The sequence below is a fragment of the Varanus komodoensis genome, unplaced genomic scaffold (assembly GCF_004798865.1).
Source record: "Varanus komodoensis strain SLA01 unplaced genomic scaffold, ASM479886v1 scaffold19, whole genome shotgun sequence".
Classification (NCBI taxonomy): domain Eukaryota; kingdom Metazoa; phylum Chordata; class Lepidosauria; order Squamata; family Varanidae; genus Varanus; species Varanus komodoensis.
In genome coordinates, this window is record NW_025335550.1 from 6,131,069 (window position 1) to 6,152,391 (window position 21,323).

At 44.8% G+C, this 21,323-nt stretch overlaps 1 protein-coding gene across 2 annotated transcripts; it reads right to left on the minus strand.

Annotated features, from left to right (window-relative positions):
- Nucleotides 1-470: 470 nt before the first annotated feature.
- Nucleotides 471-20,907, minus strand: SALL1 (spalt like transcription factor 1). Of its 2 annotated transcripts, none has more exons than XM_044427936.1 (3): nt 20,761-20,907; nt 3,937-7,358; nt 471-1,840 (listed from the first exon to the last, which is right to left on the minus strand). In XM_044427936.1, exons 1-3 carry the CDS (start codon nt 20,834-20,836, stop codon nt 1,412-1,414), a joined length of 3,927 nt encoding a protein of 1,308 aa, XP_044283871.1. In that variant the 5' UTR covers nt 20,837-20,907; the 3' UTR covers nt 471-1,411. The 2 variants fall into 2 exon arrangements, with proteins under 2 accessions (XP_044283871.1, XP_044283872.1); XM_044427937.1 differs by lacking the exon at nt 20,761-20,907 and adding an exon at nt 19,812-19,876.
- Nucleotides 20,908-21,323: the final 416 nt, after the last annotated feature.

Below are 21,323 nucleotides of genomic sequence, written 5' to 3' on the forward strand. Positions count from 1 at the left end.
ATTGATCCTGCTGATCTTGGCTAAGGGACACTGTAGCCCAATACAACTGCAGGGCACATGGTTGGGGAAAGGTGTACTTGAGTGTACCTCTCTCTCTAATATACATACATATGCGTATTTACACACACACACACAAAACATACATTGCAATCAGGAAATGCAACTGATGGACTACATTCAAGGAAATCCCAGAATAAGCCCACTTCTTCAAACACACATGCATGCACACACACACACAAAAGCCCAGCTTCATCTGTTGAAAAAAAATGTATTTTGATTATTCGCATAAAATTACAGTATCTCTGCTGTTAGTAAGTATTAAATGTTAAAAGAAACTGGGCCTATTTCCTTTCAGTTTTCCAAGAAAGTGCATGTAACAGTCCAAAGTATATTCCCCACACCCCATACCTAGTACAAAATAAACAAACACTATACTTGTTCTCTTGGTCAAGAAGTTGGGTTTGAGCTCATTGGGAACATATGTACATTTTAATGAACTCAATATTTCTCGTCATATGTACAAGAGCATCTAAATTTGTCCATGGAAGTTTGTTCAAGATGCCTTTTATAGCAGCACAAAGTCCAGCACTTTTCTCCTAAAGTTAATATACCTACAAGGCAAAAGGTTTCCAAACTACCAAAAACAACACTTTTGGATCGCCTCTAATCACCTGCGTGCTTATTTACTGTACAGAAACTTTTTAACATCTAAGACGACTCCAGTAAAAAGCACAATACAAAGGACAATTCCAAAAGGGGAGAAAAGAAAGTTAAAATCTACCCCCCTGAAAAAATGAACTTTTTTTTAAATTTTAGAATAAAAATTAAAACCCTCAAAAAACAAACAACTGAGCCTGTAGTGAAGGATGCATATGGTTCAATTTTATATGGCCCATTTTCAATCCTCTGCGCAAATTTGTTTGGAGAATTAAACAACGTATTTGCCGATAAAAATTTCCAATGGGATTGAAGAATACACATATACAGATTTTGTTCTGAGAGAGAGAGAATGTGTGAGAAATGAACGATGGAGTCATTGAATTACCACCCAAAGTTTATGTTAAACTGGATATAGAAAATAAGTTAAATGCCAGAAGGAAACCACGTAGCTGAACAGACTTGCGTTGCCATAAATGTTACAGCACTCTAAGTCAATTAGTATTTAGTTCAAAATACAGAAGACCAAAAATAACGCTTGCATGTGTTTGCAAAGCCAAAAAACAAAACGAAAAGAAAGTTATATCACTAATAAATAAGCTGTTTTAGAACTCTAGATGTCGAACAGGGTACAAAAGGATGTCTTTTTAATGTCGCCGTGTTGTTGATTTGCCAAAGTAAAAAACAAAACAAAAAAACCCCACACACACAACCTTAGGTTGCAATATCTGCAGGAATGTTCGTAACGTAAGTCCTAATTCGTTACAATCTCTTTGCCGTCTTCCACAAAACGCGTAAAACGGAAGTTAGTCCCGTTCTCGCTGCTTGCCATTTTCTCCAGACCAGCTAGAGGTGCGTTCGGTTCTGAATTCTGGAGTTTCTCCATGCTGCCTGTCAAGCCGCTAATGGGAGAACTGCTTCCATTGCCCATTGGGGGGATGCCACCATTTTGAATGACAGAGATCTCGTTCGTCTTCATGGCCAAGCCATTGGAAAGTGCAGCGGCATACTGATTCCAGAAGCTCGATGGGTCTCCATTTCCCGACCTCACAGCCAAATCTTTTGGAAACATGTCTGGAAATTTTATAGGGTTGCTTCCAAGGAAAGTCATGGGGCCATCCACAGAAAGCCGTCTGCCTCGCCGGGCAGGTGTGCTGTTCCACATATGAGTCCCCATGTGAACCTGAAAGAGACGCTAGTTAGCATCATCTTATGTTGGTTAAGAAGTCTAGGCAGAACTTCTCCATCATCTAGTCTGGTTATCTAGGCAGGGATACTCAACTGGTGGTCAGTAGGCCATAGACGGCCACCTTTCACACACCACTTTTTCTTTTATTCAGCCCCTTGTTGACTCACAGCATGGTCTGAAAGCACACAATGCACCCATCTTGCTAAAGCTAGATTGGTTTGCATCTGGTTAATACTTGGATGAAGGACCACAAGGTCCCTATGGAATCCTATGGACATCACATTGGAATTCTTCTAAGGAGAAGAGACAGGATGCAAATCTAAGCAAACATCAAGTTTTAGCCAAGGTGGATTAGGTTTTCAATTGTCAAGGAAATAAGAACAGCAGCATTTTTCAGGTTGCACAAAGTAAGAGAAAGCCCACATCTTTAATGGGATAGTGCTCCTAAGGATTATGTAAAAAAGTAATCCGTAAATGCACAGTGGTACAGCATACTCCAGACTTCCCCCACTTGCTGCCCTGCAGAAGTTTCGGATTACAATTCCTGGAATCTCCCTCTCAGCGATGGCACTTCTAGAGAGCAGCAGGTTGGAGAAGACAGTCCCACGTTTAGTTAGGAGCAGGTGGCACCCAATTTACTGTGGAGCTTGACTGGAGTCAGTCGTTGCAGCAACACACATTTGCAATCCTCAGATCACTGTCTGAAGAAAAGAGAGCCACAACCCTGAGAAATAAGAGCACATTCCAAAAGACCACAGTAAAGGCTAAAAGGATAGGATTCCCCCATTCAAATCAGGAATAACCAGCAAATGTTCACCTGGTTCAACAGAAATAGGCTGTGTTTCTCCTGCTACCAACACCTTGCTTGTTGCCAGTTTAGAAACAAATAATTTGAACTGAATGTGTGGTTGTGAACCATTTGGTCAATAGCTACATTATACACGAGGCCTGAAGTTTCTATATTCCCTTCCACAGTAATATCAACAACTATATTAGCCACCCACTCTTCTAAAAGGGTCCTTTCAAGTTGTCCCAGAAGGAACTGCACTGACCACTCTTTGGAAGCTTCGTATGCATAGATTTGATGCCTGAAAGTCGTTACTGGTTTTGTATCACCTACAAAAATTGTGTTTCCCATCAACAGGGTAAGAGTGCACATTTGAAGGCTCTCTCAATTACATGCATTTGCTTTTACAACATATGGCAATGAAACAGAATAGCTAGCCTAACCCATCAGAGCTAGGATCGCACAAGTACTTGGAATTTCATGCAGCACAGTGGAGTGACCTGATGTGAAATAGAGGATTTGTTTCTACGCTGTGTATATAGCTCACTTCATGAGCCCTTTAAATGGGGAATCTGTAAATACCTGCAATCACACAAAAGTTAAACTTGAAAGTCAAGTGCTGACTATATGATTCAGATTTATACATGAATGCTTTGCTCTGATATGCATGCTGTCCTTGATCAGGATCTAAGATCTTATTTGGAAAGGTTAGAAGAAAGTAAGAGGAGATGAGCTACATGGAATATCAGAAGCAGAAGGAAAGAGTCTACCAATGGTCTACTAGGGAGAGCTGAATGAAGAATCTTCTGGCTGGAGGAACCTGGACTTTTGGCAAGCACTCATTTTTTAAGGTTGTGTCCTTGCATCTTCCAAAAGTCAAGCTTGGGAGATGCTGGGAAAACCAAGTCAAACCTGTGCCACACATTCACATGGCAATACCCTGCATGATCCCGATTGCCTTGCTCTTATCATCTCTTCCCAAACCAAAGTGAGTAGATAATGAATAATCTATAGGAAGCTCCCTCACTCCATGCACTCAGCCTGACTGCTGGGTATACACCCATGTTTCATGCTGCAGAATCCATGGAACATGAAAGACATACCCTTGTATGCAAGTGTCATTGAACCCTGACCACTCTTTCTAGACATGGGGACACTGGCGTATGCAGCTCCCTGATGCCGATACACAAAATGCAGAGAATATGAAAAACTAACCAACGCCTTTTCACCCACTGCAATTCAGCACCCAAAGCAAAACAGAGCATTGTAAGGAGGGCACAAGAGATGTGGGGGGGGGGAGTACCTTAAGGTTTCCTTTTGTTGTGAAAGCTCTTCCACATATAGTGCAGGCAAACGGCTTCTCTCCTGTATGTGTTCTTTCGTGGATTTGCAAAGCACTGGAGGATGAAAATGTTTTTCCACACGTGTTGCAGTAGTGCTGCTTCGGTGTCCTTCGGGGCAGAGCTGGAAGCAATATGGGTGATGTTGCTGAAGGTGGCAAAGGCCCCGAAGGAAGTAGGCTGGATGAGATCTCTTTACTGTCCGGAGGGGAGCAGTGGACAAAACCATTGACCTCAGTCTTGATAAGAGACGAGAGTGAATTAGTGGGTACCACTGATGAAGAGTTCTGATTGGGGCCAACGTTTGAATTGGGTTCAAAGAGCTGTGATGGTAGGTCTCGCATCTGATGTGTCAACATATGCTGCTTCAAATTACCCTTTGTGGAAAAGCCACGATTGCAAACTGTGCAAATAAATGGTCTCTCTTTGGTATGACTCCTGTAATGAATATCCAAGGCACTCTGACAAGCAAACGTTTTTCCACAAATGTCGCACGCTGTGTTCTTAAGTTTCCCTCTGTCTCGAAAAGGAAACAACATGCTCAAGGACTCTTCTTTAATCAGCTTCTCTGGGTTGCCTGATGTCAAGTCCAAAGCACCTCCATTTGCAAGGGTCAGCGGCCAACCATTGGCAAACTCGCTTGATAAATTTCTTGGTGGTTTCTCCTCCACACTTGGGGGTTTGTGGTACTCATTCGTGCTGTTGGACGGGGACAAGGCCTGCATGGAAGAGGTAGACTCTGAGACAGCAGGACTTCCAGCACTTTGGCTTTCCATATCGCCACCAACAGAGGAGGACTCATTGGTCATTATGTCCCCTTCCACCGACCCATTCTCCACAGACTTTAAGCTTGCCTGCAGCTGTTCAGCAAGCCCTGCATTGATCATCTTCATCTGATTTTCTAAAGCAGCAATACTTGACATTTCTGGTGGCAATGGGGAAGAAGATAAACTATCTTGAGATGCATCAGCGGATTTAGGTGTATCCGGCACACTGCTGTCAGGACAGTCTTCCAAGTTCTCATCTGAGAAGTTATCCAGGTCATCAAAGTTCTTCTCATCAAAAGACCCCGTGTCAGACTCCATGGACTCGGGATAGTTCTCCGTCACAGGTGTGTTGGGTATCTGGCCACCCATGTGCATTCGGATGTGTTGCTGCAGCACAACAGCATTCGTGAACTTCTTCTGGCAAATGGGGCAGGAATGTTGCACTCTCAGGGGAGGCATGGCACGGTGGACGCTGTAATGGGTCTTCAGATTCCCCTTCGTCGTGAAGGCGCGGCCGCAGATTTTGCACTTAAAGGGCCTTTCACCGGTGTGCGTGCGGTAGTGCATTTTCAAAGCGCTCTGGCAACTCAGAACTCGGTGGCAAATGATACACTCATTGGGATCAGTTGCCTTTTTATCTATGTTTTCCACCAGCTGCTGCAGCTTGGAGGTCTCCGAGGCTGGCGTTACGTCCAGCAGCCCTCCAAAGGGAAACTTGGCCTTAAATTGCTCAGACATGAGAGGCATCAGCGGGTTGGTGAAACTGACCACACTGTTGGAACCCAACTCTGCTGCTGGGGAAGTGATGGAATTGTCCAGACTAGCAGAGGCATTGGACATCTGAGTGCTCTCTTCAGCTTTGTCATTGGAGGACAGCAAAGCACCCCCCTCCCCTTCAGCTAAGTGGCCATTTGTGTTTCTCCCAGCAGGATCAATGGAGCCCGAGTCGCTTTTGACAGAACACGGAGGGCTAGAAGATGGATGAGTGATGGGAATTGGTTGAGGCTCCTCTGTTTTGATGAAAGGAGTCAAGCTTGGAAGGGTGGGTGGGAGAGGTAGGCCAACGGATGTGGTCAAAGTGGACAACACTGGCTTGCTGTCCAGCCAGCTTGTTACAGGTTTTTCTGGGGGTATTGACATTCCATACGGGATCCCTGTACTCGTGGGAATGTTGTCCAAATGCTCTGGCACCGGGTATGGGTTCATCTGAATGTGGGGGTATTTTTCTTTATGACGTTGAAAGTGGACCTTTAAGTTCCCCTTGGTGGAAAACCGGTTTCCACAGATGTTGCATTTAAACGGCCTCTCCCCAGTATGAGAACGTAAATGGATCTGCAAGGCACTGTCGCTCCCAAACACTTTCGCACAGAACCTGCATTTATGCTTAAAGAATGCTTCGTCGGAAGAACTTTTTGCTTCAAAGGTGGCCAGGCTGGGGGGCTTATTTTTCCTCTGCTGGGCCAGAGCAGCCAGTGAGTTTAAGTCCTCCGCAGGTGTTCCAAGACTGGACAACGGATTGGGGAACACAGAGTTGCTAGGGGTGGGTTGAGGTAGAAGAGGGTTTGATACAGGGCTTAATAAACTGCTTATTGCAAAAACAGGGGAGGGAGACGCGGTCACTGGCGGGTGGCTGAGCTGCGGGCCACCAGCATTTGTAGCCACTTTGTCGGAGGACGGTGTCACAATTGCTGCTGCAGATGGGTTCATATTTGGAGATGAGCCGCTACTGGATGGAGCCAGAGTGTTGCCAGGATTGCTCTGAGGTAGCTGTAGAGGGGGGAGCTGTTTCACACCACTGATGTTGGCAGACTGACTCGCTAGGCTCTGGGCTAAGCCGGCCGCCGCGGCCAGCTGCTGGGACAAATGGGAACTTAACGTGGACAAGGGGTTGGCCGATGTTCGCAATGTACTCTGCGATGGGCTGGGAGGGGCCGGCAGGTCCGCGTTCTGGGAAGCCAGCAATAAGATTTGGTGACGGATTTGTTCTATCAGTTGCAGCTGGTGGATCTGTTGCTGCTGCAGAGCAAGGAGCTGCTCCATCAGGGCAGGGACGGCCAGCTTGGTGGCTGAGGCGCCGTTGCACCGGGCTTCCTGGGAGAACTGCGCGACCGCCACTTTTGTGCTCTGGAGGTTTTCGATGATGACGTTGCTGTTGATCATCGAGAAGTTGCCTAGCATGGTCAGATCCCCTAGTTGAGGTAGAGAGGTTGTTATAGCTGAGGTACCCATTGTGGAACAGTTACTGCTTGCATTACTATTGTCGACATTCGGGGGACTACCGCTAGTGCTCTTGTTAACACCCGGAGCCTCCACGTCCATGGAGTCTTCCTTCTCAAGTCTGTTGTTCTGCTCGGAAAGGTCGCTGCGGTCTACTTGATCCATGTTATTCACTGTGTCATTCCTCTGTTCATCGAGATTATCAGTAGGGGAGCTGGGAGGGAAGGCTTCAGAAGAACGAACGGGATTTTCATTCACAATTAAAACTAATTGATTTTTAGTACAGTTCTTCTTGTGTTGCAGGAGATCTGAAAGTTCAAAGAACTCGGCACAGCATCTGCCACAGATGTGGGCATCCTTTGCCTTGGTGGTTCGATTTGTTTGGCCCTTCTGCATGTCTCCTAAAACATCAAGGCAAGGGGGAGGGGGAGAAAAGAGCAAGATTAGCAACTGAACAGAAACGCAAACTGGTCTCTAGAAAGGGCTGTCTTCCGACTCACAGAGCACATCTCTTGCACAAAGACCGACACACCCAGATGAACACTTCCCCCCTTTGACTCGAGTCTTTCGTTTTAACTAGGCACAAACCTGATTTCCCATTATCCAGTCTCAGGTAATCAGTGATCCCTATTTCTCGCATCCTTTGAAAAAAGTTCATTAGTGCACACCTATGGACTGGTGTAACCAGAACATTATGGAGCTAGACTTAATGGCCTTAAAGTTGTGGGTGAGGATGGGGTTTTCCTCTTCCCTTCTAGTCTTCACCACCATCCCATGCTTTCTAACTCCTTCTAACTTCCTAATCCATCAGAGGAAACAACCAAGAAGCCTCTCCCAAAGGAACTATTTGGAGCATGTGCAGCTGTGCATTTTAAAGTCATCTTAATCATAGTACCACTGTGACTGTGCCTCAAGGTGCAATGCCATGCGTGTTGGCTAGGGCCAGCTGGAAGCTGTAGGACTTTTTCATGTCTAAATATGCACAGGATTCTGCCCTAAATTGTGTTTCATGGGGATACATGCCTTTACTCTTGCAGGAAAAAGGGAAAGTATTTCTAATAACATGACCATTTAGCAATAGCAACGCAACCATCTGTTTGTTGTCAGGTACATGGCCTCCTGGGCTGTAAAACGTCTTTCAAATTAAGAAAATGCAGGCTGATCTCCAGCACAGATCCCAGTGCCAAGTTCATTTCTCATTCCTATACCTCCTGCCACTCATCTGGGGTTCCCCTTGGCCTTTGGCCCAAGGTCGAGTTCATGCTTCCCCACTGCATAAGTGTGACTTATAGTCACTGCATGTCTCTCCTAGGTTATCTGCTGAAGTTAAGTCTCTGGGTGGAGAAGCAATGCATTCCAGCTGACACCGGTGCACTGAATTCTATTTCAGTCTGGCTTTAGACCAGGTTATGTGACAAAAACTGCTTTCGTCACCTTGGCAGATTACCATGGCAGAGGGATTGCATCCCTGTCCCTTCTTCTGGACATCTCAGCAGCTTTTGACACCAGTGACCAAGGTATCTTTCTTGGCAGCTTTGCTGGGATGGGAAGTGGAAAAAGTGTCCTGTGACCCCATTCCTTCCTGGAGGGGCAGAGTCAGAAAGTGGTCCTGTTTGACTCCCTGGCAGTTCAAGCTTCTGTTCTGTCCTCCAAAGAATTGAACATCTCTATGAAGATGTTGGTTGTATGGAGTTTTGGGGTTCAATATGACCAGTATGCTGAGGACACCAAACTCTATTTCACCTGCCCATCTCTTTCCAGGGAAGCTGCTCTGGTGCTAAATCAGTGCTGTAAAAGATTGGATGTGGGCAAACAGATTGAAGCTTAATCTAGACAAGACAGAGGTGCTCCTGGCCAGTCAGGAAATGGGTCAAGGCATGGGGATTCCACCTGTGCCAGATGTGATCACCTTCGCCCTGAAGACACAGGTCTGCCATCTGGGTGCATTTCTGGCTTCAACCCTGAACCTGACTGACCAGGTTTTTGGCAGTGGCCAGAAATGCATTTGGACAGCTAAAACTAGTTTGCCAGCCAGGTCTATTCCTGGAGCTATCCCGTCTGGCCAAGAGACACATACCTTCGTTGCATCTAGTTGGGATTACTCAGGAGCTAGTGAAGCTGCCTCTAAAGAAGCACTAGCTGGTTCTGCAAGCTGCTGGCAGGCTGAGGACTGGGACTGGTTTCAGGGACCATATAAAACAGCTTTACTGGCTCCCAGGCTTTTTCCAGGCACAATTCGACATGCTAGTTACAACCTCAAAGCCCTAGAAGGGTTCAGGCTATCGGAAAGGCTGTGTTCTCTCCTAGGAACCTGTCCCTGCTGTGAGATCTTAGGAAAGGGTGTCCTCTTGGTTCCACCTCCTTCACAGGTATGCTTGCTGGGAACAAGGGGAGAGGCTCTTTTGGTAGTTGCCCATGCTTTGGAACTTCCTCCCCAGGGGGCTAGATTGTCATGCTTTGGAGGCAAGCAAAAACTTATCTGTTCCAGCAGGCCTTTGGGAATAGTCTCAGCCTGTCAGATTGTGTTGCACTATCTCTGTAGCCTATGTTGTTTTTATTGCCATTTATTATTTTGTTATATATATTATTTGTTATTTTATATGAAGCTAATATTCTAGCTGTATTCCATTATATGTTTTAGCTTCTGTATATTTCTATTCATGTTTTAATAGTATGTGTTTAAAATTTGCTGTCTTTTATTCCCTGCTCTGGGAATAGGTAGAACAGAAATAAATATAACAACAATGACAAAATATAATATCCATGTACGTGGGCACTAAAGGGTCACACAGGTACTAGCCAGACATCCCTCAGCCTCCAACCCACGTCTTTAGCCAAAGGAACAAACACCACTTGGTTTCAAAAGTAAAGAAAGGCTATTGCAGAGAGAAATATACAGTGCTTAGCAGGTGGAGAACAGCCTTCAGTGATGGATAAACAAGGGCAGAAGGATCCATACATTTTTAGCCTATTTCCATTTCACAAACATGCATTCATTCATAAGTCCTTTCCCCCCTCTTTCACATCCATCTCTGGGTTTTCTTTTCCTTTCCTTTTTCCCCTTGTATAAAAATTCCTATTTAACCTTGGACTTTTGAAAGTGATTCTTTGACACAAAACGCACTTCTATAGCATGCTTTATCTCAAAGGCACCTGTCGAAACTTTTTATCCTAAAACAGACATTTAAAAAATACCTTGATACCATTTGAGCTGAGAATCCCAAAAACTGAAGAACTTCAAGATCCAATGGATTATTTAGGCTGCAATTGTATACGTGTTCAAGGCAGAAATGGGTAGGACAGTAGAAGAGTGTGTATCAGTCCATAATGACGCCAGAGTGCCAAAAATGTCAGCTAGGAATTTGGTTCTCTTCCTCTTCCTAATCTGTAGGTTATTACCACTGAGCACCTGGATGCCTTCTCCAGCCCATTGCCATCTGGATGTTTTGGACTACAACACCCACCAGTCCTAGCCACATGCCATCATAGTTGTGGATGCTGAGTATAGTGATCCAAACATCTCAAGAGCACTAGGCTGGGTAAGGATTCTTAGGGCTTCATGGCCTGAGGAAGAACCTGATAGGCTTGGCATTGTATATTTCCCTTTCTCAAAGTAATTTTAGTGTACTCTGCTGTTGAATCCCTTACATTCCTTCTGCTGCACCAAAATAATCCAAACTGGCCAATTACACTGAGGAGGAGGAGGAAGAGAAGGAGGAGGCTCGATCCTGTGACTTCACAAAGGTTGCCCCTGACTGATTTTTAAGACCGCACAAGGGGGAAGCTTTTATGGATGCCAATGTCTTAGATGATCATTTCCTTCACATAATCCATCAAAATATAAAATAGTATGAACTGAAGACATTGGGGTATAATGAAATTCCATAGCATAGTATTGATTTCCAATGTATCATACAGCTTATTGCCTAGTTGTCCACCGAGTGGCAAATCAACCATTTGAAGGACTCATTAGACTCTCAAGTTCCCCGTCAACCTTGTTCATCTTCAACCGATTCAAAGATACCTTTGACAGTTGCCCCATCACTAAACTAATTTGTAGTCATTCAAGGTCCCAATCAACTGCTGACAAGGAAGAATCGGAGGGGGTGGTGGTGGGCAGAATGTATCACCCAAGCTTCAGGTTGACATGAACCAATAAATAAACAAGCAAGCAAGCACTGGAGTTCTAGCGTAACATCAAGCTAATTCTGATCCTTCTGCAAAACACCATTTCTCCTTCCAAAGTTCACTCTATTGCATTTAAACTGCTTTGTCAGAGAGAAAATGAAAAACCCTTGTCAAAGAATAATATTCATATTTCCACAATCAAGCATTTGTTGCCTAATCCTACTTATGATGCTTAGTTGACGACGGCAAGGTTCTTTCGTATACTGTGTTTGTGCCATAAACCCTAATTAGCCTCCCTCTATGTATTATGAATTTTGTTGTGAAAAATATTTCAGCCACTGCCGGGCACATTTTCAGCCTTATCTTAACTCCAAATTCAACCCCACCGAATGCAGAATGTGGCCAAATTGATGTGGAGCTTGATCCCTCATCAATAAGAGTGGGTTCCAACTGGCCATGCCTAGAATCTGGTGCGAGGCTGCCTTTTTTTGATGCCCACTATTACTTCAACCATACACTCTCCCAATCTCTGGGTAGCTCCACTGCGAATATACAAGTTCTTTCAACTCCTCATAGGCATTGCAGTTTTACAACCATGAAGATTAGATCAGAGTATGACCTCATATCTATAAAAGCAGCATTAAAAACTTTACATTTCTGGGAAAGGGGGGGGAACCATCAAAGGGGGAGGGGGCGAAGAAGAAGAGCTGTTAAGAGAAAATGTTTCTATACAATAAGAAATCAATCCGGGTTGTTAAGGTTGATAACCCTATGCAATCTTCCCCAGTCTGAGTGCATATCAAAACTATTTGCTTTTAACTGTTGTCAATTGTTTAACAGATAGCTCTGAACCTTTCATTAGAAAAAGCCTTTCATTTCATGTTTGTTATCACTGGTTGCTCCCTTTTCTTATCGCTAAGATCCATTTGTAAATTAAACGTTACAAAAAAGAAGAAAAAAACCCTTCTCTGACTTCAGACTAGCTGATCTTATTCAAGAGAAGGATGACTCCCTATTGTTTTCTCAGCATGAAGACACAAAATTCTCTTGTAGATTGTGTGTGGTCAGCTTAGAAAAGCCAGGGGAGGGGGGAAGCCTGTTTAATTCAAGGATTACCCTCTCTGCCTGTTTTGCCGCAACACTAAAATCAGATAATAGGTAGTTTCCATGACTTCCAAATTAAATCTCAAAAGAAGAACGAACATTTAAAAAGTTCCTGGAAAAAAGAGAGAGGGAGGGAGAGAGAGAATGGTTTGCTTCTATTGACCCAAGTTTTAAAAACAGCCATTGGCTCCAGCAAGAGGAAAATAAAACATTTCACTTTATTTTCTTAAAAGGTAGATACTTTTTAGATTGCCACATTTCCACAGAACAGTGGATGAATTCCTTTCAAGAATGGCATTGCCAGTGTGACATCTGTGCTAAATTCACTGTGTGTGTCTTTTTTTAACTGCCTCCCCCAAGTTTTTACAGAAACAAGAAAATGTTAGCACATTGAGCAAATGGGAATCAGGAATAAGGAGTCCATTTTAAAATAAGAATATTTAATCACCCTGCTTAATGTCAAACCTTAGTACATGCCTGCAGTTACTATTTAGATTCATGGATATAAAAAGGTGAGGCAAAATATTAAATGCAAGGCATTTGCATGCATATATATATATATATATATATATATATATATATATGGGAGAGAAAGAAACATTCAATTTAGAGCATTGTATTTTGACAACTAATTCCAAATGATACATCCATTTTAGAGGTTTATTTTAAAACCAGGGAATCCAATATAGCCAAGAGAAACGTTCTCTCTTTCTCTTTGCACATTTCCATATGTAATGGTGATGTTTCCATCTACTTTTACAGCCAATTATGAAGGAACAAAAGCTATTCTGTTTGTTCACACATTTTCCACAAAATGCATTAAAACTATTATGTCAGCATGTTCTATTAAGCTCTGCATTCAGTCGAAAATACTTTTCAACCAGATCACATTTATCAAAACATAAAGCCCACTTTAAAACACGGTTTTGCTTGGTCAGCTATGCTTAGACAAATAATGACAGATTCAAAACTAAATAACTAGTGAGGGAAATCAGAAAACCTTACTGATGGATTGTACACACGACAATGGATTTGCTTCAAATATTTAGCCTGCCTGTACTAAAAAAATAAAATAAAGCCTAATTCCTTCTCTTCACCCTTACAATAGATCATTATAATCCTGGTTTACAAAAGGCCTTGCTATTTTTCTTCCTACCCATCACTTTCCCAAACTATAGATGCTCTCAGATATAAAATACACACTCCATCCTATCTGTAGCGACAATTATTCCGCCTATAGTTTTCTGTTATACAGCAGGAGGGGCTAAGGTTGTACACAAGGTGTGAAGGTTACAGAACTTAAGATATCTGTCACTTTTTTTAAAAAAAGAGACTGTATTGAGTTTTTATAGGGCTAACAAAAGTGAAACAATCACAAAGAAAAAGATGATCTATTTCTCCAAGTCCTTCCCCAAAGACATGAATTAAGGGAACTTCCTTCCCTACCAATAAGTCCTAGTGACTTTTTGAACCAAATTTGATAGGAGTACATGTTAAAAATTCTAAAAATGCACACAGTTCATTTTAACACCACCCCCCTCTCACTAGTATTTGACATAAACAGGAAAACACAGAGTTCAAAAATAACCTAAAGTTGCATATGCTTAGGCACAGTGAAAACAAAATATCTGAGAAGGATGCAGCCTGCTCCAACTCGAAGGAGATCAGCTACCTTTAATCTACATTTTTAAAAAATACACCCTAAAAACTTAGACAAGGTCTCCTTAAGAGCTTTCTAAAATTATAGTCACTGGCAACATGATTAACCAAAGTAATCACCTGACAGCAAGATTTCATCTTTTGTGTGTCTTGTAAAAACAAACAAATGAACAAACTCCTCATCTAAATATATCTGGAATCAGCCAGAAAAAGAAATAGAAAATTCAAAGAGCTGTTTTTAGAATGAAAGCAAGATGGTGAGAAGAGGAAAAAACAAAGTCGATACACTTTTTAAAACACCACCCAGGAAAACTTGCTTTGGAAGGCCTATACCTGCCAATCAGATACTAGATTCTCAATTCATGGCTAAAAAAAAAAAACCCTGGAGATTTCTGCTGCTAACTCTGAGCTCAAGCATGCCAATTGTACGGCTTTTTCCAAACAGAGGAAGTTTGAACTGATTCAGAGACAGAGGCTGAGGTGTAAGAATATAGTAATAATCTTCCTAGAGGTCACCTCTCTATTTAGCTGCCGCCAGACTGGCCAAAGGCTTCCAGCTTTTAGACTTTCTGCATAAGATTCTTTCCTATTTATTTCTTGACATTACAGGTCAACTTTTAATGGAAACTGCGAGACAGGTACGCAAATTTAAAACATACAAACATAGCTCTGAGACATATTCTCCCATCCAGACACGCACATTTGTAAAGGATTTTTTAAAACATTCTGAACTGCACATACTTTTAAACACTGGGAGAGACGGTTCTTTCTTTTTTCTTTTGGTGGGGAGGGAATATTGTGAAAGGCAAATGCTAGCTTGTCCTGATACACTTAAAAAGTTTCGTTTCTTCTCCATAGTAACTGGGGTGGGGGGGGGCGGATTATGCCCCAAATGTTCTTTTGAAAGCTCCCAGAAAAAGCAAGTTCCACTGACGATCAGCCACACAGGTGACGCTGCTATTTAACAGTAACAACAGCTACACATGCATTTCTATTTTAAAACAAAGACACACACACACACCGGGGTGTTAGTTTAAAATAAAGTGCAAACGCCTTCGTAGAGATGAATCAAAATGAACTCTAGGTGGAGTTCCTGGCGCAACCTTTTCTCCCAAAAAGTTGAAAGCGCTTTCATTGTTCCAATGACAAGCCAAAGTTCTGGGGAGCATAATCTAAACTTTGGCTACATAAACATTGACAAAGGAACAAGAAACCAAATCCCTGTTGTTTGGAGGTGGGAGGGTTGGGGGGGGTCGCTGGGGTGATTTGCTGTCAGTCTCTTCCTTGGGGGTCTGGAGTCCAAGGGGGTGCAAAGGAGGAAGGGTTAGCAAAAGAAGCAAAGCTGATAAGGTGAAACTAAAATAAACTACCAGCTTCCTGCTAAGCAACTGGCTCGACTCTATTTGGGGGTCACCGGTGAGATACTGAACTGCATCTTGTGTTCTGAACTCTTGTCACCTTTGGCTGGCAGAGGTTAAAACATCTGAACACTTCAGTTTCCCTGAGCCCCAGTTGGCTGAACTTCCCTGGCTAGCTGACCCTTTAAAGAAACGTGTGCCATTGACAGTCTGGCTTTTCCAGGTTTTTCCAAAAGATTGAAGAGAGGTGTCGCCATCTGCCTTGGAAAGGCGCAAGATGTGCCGATGGGGGCCCTGCAGTGAGCCTGCCTTCCTCTAATTTTGGGGAATTTCTTCTCCACCTATACATATTCTCCTTTGTACAAATTCTCTCCTGTGCTAGATGACAGGATAAGACAAACCTGATTCCTTGTACCCACCCTTGAAAGAAGATGAACAAAACAGCCAGATGAATGGATAAGAAAAAATATATGTTGAAGAAACAGCGACTGTGAGAGGATTCTGTAAAGTTCAGTATGGTTCATAAGAGCCACAAATATATGGCTTATAAAGCATAGAGTATTTAAGGAAGACAAGTTAATTTCCCCCCTCCCCAATTACTTTCCATCAAGTGTATAGCTGCAACTGAAGGACCCCCACCCCAGTCTTAAAAACACAGTGATATGCAAGCCAAGCTGATCCATTTAAAACAAATGTACTTCCAAGTAAAGGGATTGAAGATTGCTAATAGACTTACTCTGTCCTGATATATCTGCTAAATCACACCTCCGTATCAAGCACATAAACTTCCAAGAATACTATAGATTAGTCTGTCGAAGAAATATCTCTTCCTCTGTGAGATACAACCTCCCATGCCAAAAAATAAAATAACATAAAATAAAAAGAGCAAAACCACCCTGACTTCAAGGTGTAAATTGAAAGCATAATTCTAAAGTGGACAATACATGGCAACGATATAGAAAGTCAGAATAGATAGGTATTTCAATATTAAATCTCAGCAGAGTTGCTTTTTCCTTTTCAATGGGGAATTATTTGCACCTTATCCTCCCTCAAACATTGTAACTACTGTTGCAATCTGTTCAGTGGATTGAATAACTCTGCTCCAGAAATATGTACTGGTGCTAAGATTAGGCCATTAACCTTTAACAAGCTGCAATTATTATTTTTTAACAGATGCAACTAGATCAAGATGTAGCTAAAATTCTGGAGGACTGCAGAATCCTACACATGCCTACTCAAAAGTAAGTCCCATTGAGTTCAACGGGGCTTACTTCCAGGTAAATGAGTACAGAACTGCAACCACGATTTCCCAAGACAGTTTTCTAGTGCTGTTTATCTCTCCCACTAGCAAAGGACTTGTTGAACACAGTTTATGCTTGGAGCTGCTATACTATTTCCACTAAAGCCAACCCTCAACTTTCAGCCGCACAACAGAGCAGAATAGGATAAAGTCCAACTTTCTTTACTTCCCGGAAGAGTAAAAACATTTGGTTGATAGGAAAAGTTCTCTCTTGGAGAGAAAGTTACATCAGAAATAGGTAAGAGATCCTTTTAAGTCATTTGCAGGCCCAGAAAATCCATCAACCAGAGTTTTTGAACAGATTAGATAGACTAAAATATATAACCGAATAAATCCCAAATCAGCAATTTTCAGACTCCTTATTGCTAAGGCAATATTTTCACAGCAATGGATAAATTAAGATAATAGGAAACACTGTAGTTTTTGGGGCTTTTAATTACACTACCTAATCTCATCCCAGTATTCACAAACAGATACACAGTATATCTATATACATTTCTGGGACATATAAAAGTTCCCAACACGGAGATTAAATAGGAAAGGAAACTGTCCTGATTGAGAGCTTTTAGCAGGTTTGTTGTGTACCAATATTTTTACAACATTCTCAACCCTGTTAGCACTATTAAAAAGCATCGCCTCCGGCCAACTTAGTAAACCTTATTGTCCAAGCATGTAAGAGAGTAATAACCTAAATCCATTACTGGGGGGGGGGTTCAGATAGCGTTAAGTTGACTGATTTTTCAAGAACAATGAACTGGCAAAAGGGGGGGGTGTTGGGGGAGAGCTGGCTTGCATCATTTAGTTAATTCAAGTAAGCTAGTGGTCAAAACAGCCTTGCTCTTATTGTGTTCTGATAAAATCTGCAGTTCAGGTTTGCAACAGGCCAGAAAACTGTTTAGAAAAAAGAATTTGTTTGGACTGTTTTTGGGCGTGATGTGCAAAAATAGATACCAAAACCAAACTGTACAGAGTGTGTGGGTGGATGGATAGATTTTGGTTAACAAATTGAAGATGTGTAACCTATCAGAAGGACACAGAAAAGAGAATCTTTTTCAGAAATGAGATGGGGGGAAGCAGACTCCCCCCCAAAAAATGGTAGAGGTATTGCTTTCCCCTGTTCTTGGTTTGGAGTAATTGAATTCTTTTATTAGAAGGCTTCTGGTGACACAATGCAACCACCAAAGGAAAATATTCTGAAATGTGTTACTGAATTTTCAGCTGGTGCTTGGGGGCAGCTCATTATAATCAATGGATGTATAAGCGTTTGTAGGCTATTATATATGGAAAGAACATTTCTAGGAAAAGATTTTACAGCATAGATTGGAAAGACACCAGCATAAAGAAAATAGACTTTGAAATTATTCTTTTATAACAATTGCAATCGTTCTTTTACAACCATGTAATATCTGTCAAGGATTTAGAAAACTATAGGAAATTTTTTTAAAATGTCCGCGGGGGAGAGAATAAAGTTAGCAAGAGATATTTCGATAGAAGCTTTTACTTGTTAGGCTGCTTCTTTTGGTGGTTCAGATTATTGTCCCCAAACTTTTCTAAGCCTTCTCCTGGGCTTGAAGGGGGGAAGGAAGGGAGGCGATCGGATAGCACATGGGATGAGGGACAACCCGAAAGAGGTGGCATCAAAAGGGTGGATTCAAGCGCTCCTTTGGAGTCCCCCATCCCACCCACCCTCCTGGCTCCTTGGGAACTGTGTGATGCAGCGGGGGGCGGGGGGGGGGCGTTGTTGGCTGCTACTTGAAAGACTAAGCTTGGGGGGGGGGGTTAAGTGGGTTACTCCAGCCAGACGGACTTGCTTGCCCACCAACTTCCTGGCCAAAGAAACTGCTCGGGACAGGCAGACACGGGTTCCTTTTTGCGCGGTGTTCGTGGGAGGTGTGCCGATGGAGGCGCTTGGGGTGGGCGGGGGGTGGGCAGGAGGCGCTGTGAAAGCCAAGGGAGGAGGAGGGCTGCTTGGGGCCGAAATCAGAGGGCAAGGAAGGGCCACGTCCTGGCTGCGAAGGCGGCGATTTTGGGTATTCACTAGGCGCAAACTCGCCCGTGGTGTCGCCCATTTGGAAAGGCTGGCGCACGGCCTAGGAGGTACCGCTATTGCTCAAAAGAATGGTTGAGATATACTGCATGGCTGCCCCTCCCTGTTGCTCAATATCCCTCCCCACCCCCCAAAAAAACCAGTTAAACAACCCCAGCCTGACACACATGTGCAGGTTATGTCCCCAAACACCATGATCGGCCAGACTCACTTTCTCTCTCTCTTGCGCGCACACATACATGGGAGCTCCCTTGCTAAAAAGCGATTTTTGTTAAGGGAAATGGAAGAGTGGACGATGCTAAGCACGTTTACAGAAGTGCAGCAAACTTCGTGGGAACTGCTCCTCCTGAGTAAAGCAGTCGAGAAGTGCTCATCCTCAGCTTTCGATCTTTCCAGCAGAGGGTCAGCAGGGCGGGTCAGGCTAAATTAATTCATTCATTTTCGTTTCTTGGTCGCTTTCTCCCTCTCCCCTGCTCGTATTCCTCTGGAATGAAAAACTCTTCACCTATGGCCGACCATCCAAAACTATGGCATTATCCCACGCGCGCGCCTCCCAAAATGAACCGTCCATCAACTGCGGGGCTGGAGAGGCGCTTCTCCTTCTCTGGCGAAAGTGGTTGATCCATTTCCCTTGAAATTGGTGAAATTGGCTGGAGGGGGATGGGCGCTCTGTGTGGGGCTACTGCACGATCCTGGCCCTCCCCCCTCTCCTCCCCACCCCCCTTTTCGCCGAAGCCCGCTCGGGAATAGGGGCCTCTCCACTTGCTTCCCCCGCTTCTCCCCAGATTTCAGACTCACCCATTATCTGCGTTCGCACAGGTAGAAGGCCCGTCCCGGTGCTCCCTGAGTTGGCCCAGGAGCGAAGGCAGGCCACCAGCAACCCGCTCGCCAACCTGTGTCCCCCACTCCTCAGAAGGGCTCGGGGGGGATCACTTTCCCACGACCGCTCGGGCTCCCCGAGAGCGCCAAGGCGCCGCGCTCGGGATCTTGCTTCTCCCAACCACTCCACTGTTCCCTTCATAAAGGGAGAATGAAAGGGCCAACCCAGCAGAAACCGGCAACAACTGAAGGAGAATTCGAAATAACAACACCGCTACTACTAAGGATGGACGATGGGAGAGGAGGCCAGCTGGGCTGGCCAGCTGGGAAACTTTCAGGAAGCAGGGGCTGCCAGGCTAAACCACGGGAGTAAGGGGGCGAGGGGGGGGGACGCGAAAAAGGAGCGATCGCACTGGATAGAAAAGAAGATCTCACTCACCCATCAGACCCATCCGAGAGCCAAGGAGGCGCTTTTCTCCAGAGCCGGAGAACGGGGTGTCTGACCCCGCCACTCCCCCCCTCCCTCCCCGTCCCCTCTCTTAAAATTTAAGGATCTGGTGGCGGGGAGAGAGGGGGCAAAGAACGAGGGAAAAGTTGGAGCGCTCCAGCGCAGCGCCTGCGGCCACGAAGTACAGGGGAGCGCGCGGAGAGACCGGCCACGGCACGGGTCGGGGCTGAGCTCTTTGCTTGCCGCGTTAGGCCCGGGTGGCTGCGCCCGGGCGGGCGTCGGGGGGGGGGGGCGACCGCAGAAAGCTCCAGGGAACTGCCGCCTTTCAAACACACAACCAGGCGAGCTTCCGAGAAACGTGCGTGCGTGGAGTGAGTGTGTGCGTGTTTGTGTGTGTTGAGGGAGGGGGCGCGGTTAATTGAGACAGATCCGGTCTCCGCTTGCCAGATCGAAAAAGATCCGGCGGGGAAAAGATCCACAGAGGCAATGAGAGGCTTAGTTGGGGGACGGGAGGTGGGGGGGGGGGAGAGAAAAGGAAAGAAACCAATAAGAACCACGCCGGAATTGAACCCTCAACAAGACGCGGTATTCCAGATGATCAACTTTCTCTCCCTCTCTCCAAAAGCGTCATTCTCTCCCTCTCTCTCTCTCTCTTTCCATCCCTCTTTCCTCTTTAACCCTGAAGGTAAGTTGGTTCCATTTGTTGCGGGGCGGGCGGGTTAAAGATCTGAACAAACAAACAAACAAACAAACCAAAAGCAAGCCAAAAAGAGCAGGGGGTGGGAAGCTGCTAAATGTTTCCAAAGTGAGAGATCGCGAGCAGCGGACGGAGACCTCGATCTATATTTTCAATATTCAGAGTAAGAAGGAGAAGGATGAGAAGCATCCCCCCACCCCCAAGACCACCACGCAGGTCCACCCCCCACCCCACCCCCCTCACCATTGCGCTGAGATCTCGAGGCCAGCTCGGGGTCGGATTGGAAATGCTGAGGCTTCGCTTGTTTCCTCCGCGACATCCTGGCTCAAACATCAGCTGGGGCAGAATAAAAAATTACGAAAAAAAAATCTTCTCAAAATTACGGAAATCGAGCCTGGCCCCCCTCCTCCTTCTCCTCCTCCTCCTCCTCCTCCTCCTGGCTCTTCCCCTCCCTCCCTCCGCCTCTCCTCCTCCTCCTCCTCCTCCTCCTGCCTGCCCGATCCTTCGCGCAGCGCGCATGTGCCTCGGTATAATTCTGATGATCAATAATGCATTGCGATTAATCATACAGGGGGCTCTTTGAAAGGCGATTGGCACCGGGCCAGCTCTATTCAAGCCCGCTCGCCTTAATCAATTAGCTGCTGATTTGCTGCAGACCCTTGTCTCTCCGGCGCCCGCGCCCAATGAGCCGGCCCGTGGGGCTGGAGTCCCGCCCGCCGCCTCTCCGCCGCCGCCGCCGAGGCTGTTTGGATACAGTTTTTTAACCCTCTTAGCAACCAGCTGGGGCTGCTGCACGCCGGGCCGGT